Source organism: Azolla caroliniana, unplaced genomic scaffold (assembly GCF_043228905.1).
Source record: "Azolla caroliniana isolate FFs.n. ecotype wild unplaced genomic scaffold, voAzoCaro1.0.p SCAF_11, whole genome shotgun sequence".
Taxonomy (NCBI): Eukaryota; Viridiplantae; Streptophyta; class Polypodiopsida; order Salviniales; family Salviniaceae; genus Azolla; species Azolla caroliniana.
Window position 1 is genome coordinate 10891801 of NW_028230446.1, and position 6000 is coordinate 10897800.

Genomic DNA, 6000 nt, shown 5'->3' on the forward strand with positions numbered 1-6000 from the left:
ATAATGTCATTTAAATTTTTCCTTGACCAAGGGAGATCATAGGCTTGGGCGTCATGTAGATGTGAAGAGGTGAAAGGAACAAAATTGATGTTTCAAATAAATTTATCGAAGAGGAGCCACGGACTTTAGTCAAGAGTCTCTCTCTATACATGTATATATACATATATACTCATATATGTAAATATATGTAAATAAATAAATAGATATATGTATAAAGGGAAGCACAACACAATTTTTATTATGACAATCTCTTCCACCTACAAACCTTGTAAGTTGTAAGTATAGACTCTCTCTCTCTCGTTTATCATGCATCATTAATTAGGCATATGTGATTAGTCATTGATTATGCCTTAATTTTTATACCTTGAAAGTGACCAATTGATTGATTAAAAAATGTGATTTAGTTACTAATTTATTATGTTCGAAGTTATATCACATACCATGCGATTGGGATTGCATAGTGGCCTAATTAAAAGTACCATGTCCAATGTATATGATGAGTTTCTTATGAAAGTCTCACTATCTACTGTTGCTTCCATCATATGCCATGCCATTGTAATTGAATCTTGGCCTTATAAACTACTCTAGCGGTGGGAAAAATGGGAAGCTTCCTGTAGTTTAGATATTGTGTGGAAAAGATCTAAATTTTACTTCATATTATGAAACATGATGTATGGAAACAACTCATGAATTGACAAACTCCCTTAAATTTGTCTGGATTTAATTGGTGGTAGGAAACATGGATCTTGCGACGAGTGATGATCATGCAATGATGAAGATAATAACGACGGGGATTCAACATGTGTTAATAGAGAGTACAATATTAGCTCCATGGCAATGGATGGAGGTAATATTGTGGATTATTGTGGCATTAATAGGGGTCTTTTGTATGCGGGCAATGGCACAGAAGAAACGGCCAAAAAATCCTGTGGACTGGCCCTTGGTAGGGATGTTGCCAGGATTAATCGCCAACATGCACAATTTCTATGATTGGTTTTCAGAGGTATTGATAGACAATGGGGGGAGCTTCCAATTTTGGGGACCTTGGTTCACAAAATTTAATTATTTTACCACAATTGATCCAAGGAATGTGGAGCATGTTTTACGACTTAAATTTTCAAACTACCCGAAAGGCCCGGATTTCCATTCCATATTCCACGATCTACTCGGGAATGGAATCTTCAATGCCGATGACGAACTATGGAGGATGCAAAGAAAAGCTTCGAGCTTACAACTCAAATCACAAGAGTGCAAGAACTTTACAAGTGCCGCGATCATAAAGTCCGTGAACAACAAATTACTACCAATCCTAAACCATTTGTCTACGGCTCGAGAACCCGTGGATTTGCAAGATTTGATGTTGCGTTTCACATTCGATACAATGTGTATGGTGGGCTTTGGGGTGGATACGGGCTACCTTTCACCGGAGCTCCCTTTCATTCCCTTTGCTTCGGCCTTCGAGACGGCACTTGATTGCACGACCCTCCGATTTTTTATCCCCTCGTCTTGGTGGCGCGCCTTTAGGTTCCTTCGAGTCGGAAAGGAGTCTCACATGCCATCATCCCTCGTAGTTATCGATCGCTTCATCAACCATGTCATTACTACTCGTCGCCTTGAACTCCAAGTGAACAACACCACCAACAACCCAAGTTCCAAAGCCGACTTATTGACTTGCTTCATGAAACTTGGAGTCGATTCATGTGATGACAAATTCCTCAAAGACATATCGATCAACTTCTTGCTTGCCGGTCGTGACACCTCTGCCCTTGCTCTTTCTTGGTTCTTTTGGTTGGTCTCTACCCATCCACATGTGGAAGAGAAACTTGTCAATGAAGTGAATCAAGTCATGGGTTCTTCGGATAAATTCTCACTTACTCCTGAAAAGCTCAACCAAATGACCTACCTCCATGCTGCATTATCGGAATCCCTTCGCCTTTACCCATCAGTGCCCATCGAAGTAAAACATATACTAGAGGACGATATCTTACCCGATGGGAACCATCTCAAAAAGAATGATAGACTCATATTCAACACCTATGGCATGGGTCGAATGGAAAGCATTTGGGGTTCCGATTCAAGATCTTTTCGCCCCGAACGTTGGTTCTCCGATGATGGCACCTCATGCGTATCACATATTTCGCCGTTCCAATACCCCGCATTCAATGCAGGTCCTAGGATATGTCTAGGGAAAGACATGGCCTATTTCCTAATGAAGACAGTTGCATCGACGATGCTATACAATTTTAAAATCTCCGTGGTGCCTGGACACAAAGTTGTTCCTAAACTTTCCATCACTTTATATATGAAACATGGTCTGCTCGTCACTTTGGAACCGCGAAAACCCTTGGAGGCATAATCCTTCGATTTCTACCATATTGCATATTAAGTATAATCTACTTTTGAATTTAGCCAAGTGTTGTTTCGAATTGTGACAATAATATGCCAAATCTGTTCATTATCATTTAATTTAGATGCCACATATTGTAAATTTCTCTCCTCGTATATAATTCTAGATGAGGCTACAATCGTTCACCACCAACCTATAATGTAAAATACATCTTATCATGATGTAATTAATGCCTCAAATATCATGTAAATATAGATAGCTTCTTAGTATTAGATCTTATTGTTAGGCCATTGTAACATATATTGGAAAAAGAAAACATGATAGGCCATTGTAACAAAAAATAAAAAAGTGGACAATGGCAAACGGATTAAAAGAGAACTATAAAAAATAGTCTTGAAGGAAAATATATTCACTCAACTTTCACATGCAATAGCCACCTCATACTTCAAAATTGAAGACAACATTTAGACACTAAGATATATTGTAATTTGCATAGAACAAAAGTAGCTTTGAATTTCACTAGCAAATGTCTCATGAGTTACTATGGAATAATGACCCCATTGGAGTTGTCTTACTAGAGATATTGCGTGGTGGATATATATACATCACAAATTATTGGTACTTACATCTTGAAATATTCATGGTAGGATATAGGCTCTACTTGTAAAGTATAGGAAAAAAAATATCCACATCCGATTCTTGACTCTTAGGAAAAGTAGGTTATGATGGGCCCTTTGCTCCACCTTCCATAACCTCATTGGAGTTGTCTTACTAGAGATACTGCATGATGGATATGTACATCACAAATTCTTGATAGTTAGATCTTGAAATATTCATCATGGGATATAAGCTACACTTGTAAAGTAAATAAAGATAGAAAAAAAAATATCCACATCCCATTCTTGACTCCTAGGAAAAGTTATGATGGGCCATTTGCTCCACCTTCATTTTGGAATTAAAAAAGATCAAAAGATACAACTCAAAATTATATAATAAAATTTTGTAAGAGGAACTTTGATCACTTTCCATATACCTTTGTGCGTGCATTGGTGTAAAATGTGTGATAATATGTTAGTAAATTGTAGAGAATAATCTAAGCAATTATGGAACCAGTGAAGTGCTACCATGTCAATGACCAAATTGTAGGGAATAATCTCAACAATCATGAAACCAATGAACTGTTACCATGTCAATGAGCTATATAAACCATGTCCATTATGTAACACAATCAAATCCATAGTTTAACATGTCAATGAAAAACATTCATTAACTTTAATCAATTTCCATTTTCATGTCAATCCAATAATGTCTTTACCCATAAAGAAGCATTTTGCTCAATGTGATGAAATTGAAAACATAGGAGGATTTGGAGTAGGTTGAGAATCATGCAATTAGAATCGAGACAAATACAATAAATGAAAAATAGCTAGGAACAAGCAAGTAAAAGAGAACTAGTATGATTGATTTTCAATGCCCAACATTGAGATCTACTCCCCTTTATTACATTTGGATGTACAACCCTTCACATGTGGCTTATGTAATGCATGTCTATGCACACCTCTACAAGCTTGGGATACATAATCCTTCATATGTAGAAGATCAGAATCAAGACAAATACAAGAAATGAAAAAGAGCTAGGAAAAAGCAAGTACAAAAGAACTACTAATGATTGGGATTCAATGCCCAACATTGACATCTACTCCCTTTTAATACATTTGGATGTACAATCCTTCATATGTGGGTTATCTAATGAATGTCTATGCACACCTCTACAACTTGAGAATACATAATCCTTCATATGAGGAGATCTAATGCATGATATGCACACCAATTCTACAAACTCATAAGAATCTTTTTCATACAAGCTTATAATCTACGAATGTACAATCTTGCTCTCCTTGGTGTCCATATTTTTATCCCAATACCTCTTTATAAACAATAATATTCAACCTTCACCAATATTATGCCATACATGGATTTATATACCAATTGAATATCAATTGGAAACCTTGGATAAGTTGGTGTAAGTGGTTAATATAGAAGAATATATTTACGATTATGTTAACATACAAGCAGTAAGCATGTATGTGAGCCACATGAGCTACATGTAAATGTGAGTTACTACAAGGCTAACCATATGCTAAACTATATCTTGATCTATTAGGTTTAATGTTATGTACATATAATCACTCAGGATGTGCATAATGAGATGTTATATGTATATCATGAATGTGGATAATTGTCAAAATCTGAACTACCTTAGGATATGAGCATTGGGATGTGTGATACAATATATTTAATTTGTCTACATCGCGCTCATCTCATCTTGCAACATTGTAAACTAGAAGACCTCATGTGGTTTCACTTTAACTTGTTTCACACTAGCCTTTTTGAAATTGTAAGGAAAAAGACCAAAATATCTCTAATCTTTCACAAAATTACAAAACTCCCTTCAAATTTTCAAATTCATGAGAATTTTCAAGATACCCCTCAATTTTGGAATTTTGGAATTTTCTCTTTGGTTTCTCTCTTTCTATATTGTAATCTCCCTTCTTAGGAAGAACTCACATATGAGATATAATGTTTATTTAGTCCCATTGGTCAACATTATCCATCTCTCTCTACATGAGAGGGTGATAATGCTTGCATGGAAGAACCTAAAGTACCAACTAAAATTATACACTCACAATATTTTGAAGAAACAAGTGAATGTATATTGTGCGGATACAGTAATGGAATTTTGGATAATTTTCATTAACACAATTAGTGTTTAGCAAGTTTGCCCACTCTCACCAATTTGCTTTCGCTTGTTTATTGATCAATTGGAACAAATGGTTATGGAGTTTGCAAAATAAGATGGCATTGAAGAAGTTACCATTGTGAATGCAATTATCATGTTTTTCTATATTCTTGTGATGTGGGTTTTTTTAACGAAGACTTTCGAACAAGTCCAAAAGAGTAAGTTGCGAGTAAGTTTATGCTAGTGAGGACTAACGATAAGAATAAAATATTTATTTGGAAAATAATGAGCCGCCCAAAATGGTAGAAAGCTTTCAGTACATTAGGCTTGAGGTTCACTCAAAACATGTGTAATGAATGTGCTACTTTTCACTTGGAAGTGAGAAAGAGAGCATACTATGCATTTGAGAACATATGCGCCAAAAGAGAAATCAAATGTTGGGTTTTCAAGAAATACCTCTTTGACACTTAGGTGACACAAATATTTTTCGACGAGGTTGACTCATGAGGTGATAACAAGAAATACCTTATGAAGTTTATCCATGTCAAAGACATAAACACCACTCATACTTCTATCGCTATGTATTGAGGCTTCCCATTGATTAAGTTCACGAGCATGGAAATGGTTTTTGAATACATGTTTAAGGTATAAAAAACCCTCACATCGATTCCCAAGAATTGCATGAGAAGCAAGTAAACGAAAATTCAAAAGGCAGAGAAGCAAAATTTTGAGTTAGATGACATATGAAGATAGGATGCATTGCTTAATGAAGCATTGTTAGATTCCGCTATGAATGAGGCTTTGTTGCAATGTTGATGAATCACAATATGGAAAAGACATGTAGGCTCGCTTTTGATATATTGTATCAAATATGTTGCTTCAAACTACAAACTATTCATTTCTCCGAATGAGG

At 35.7% G+C, this 6000-nt stretch overlaps 1 protein-coding gene across 1 annotated transcript; it reads left to right on the plus strand.

Annotated features, from left to right (window-relative positions):
* The first annotated feature begins 679 nt into the window (after positions 1 to 679).
* Positions 680 to 2632, plus strand: LOC147857764 (cytochrome P450 86B1-like). Its single transcript, XM_087327414.1, has one exon. The coding sequence runs from the start codon at positions 740 to 742 to the stop codon at positions 2354 to 2356; it is 1617 nt and encodes a 538-aa protein (XP_087183540.1). The 5' UTR covers positions 680 to 739; the 3' UTR covers positions 2357 to 2632.
* The last annotated feature ends 3368 nt before the right edge of the window (positions 2633 to 6000 follow it).

What these genes read in the sequence shown, in the direction of transcription:
- LOC147857764 (XM_087327414.1), top strand. Translation starts at nt 740, where the DNA reads ATGGATCTTGCGACGAGTGATGATCATGCAATGATGAAGATAATAACG.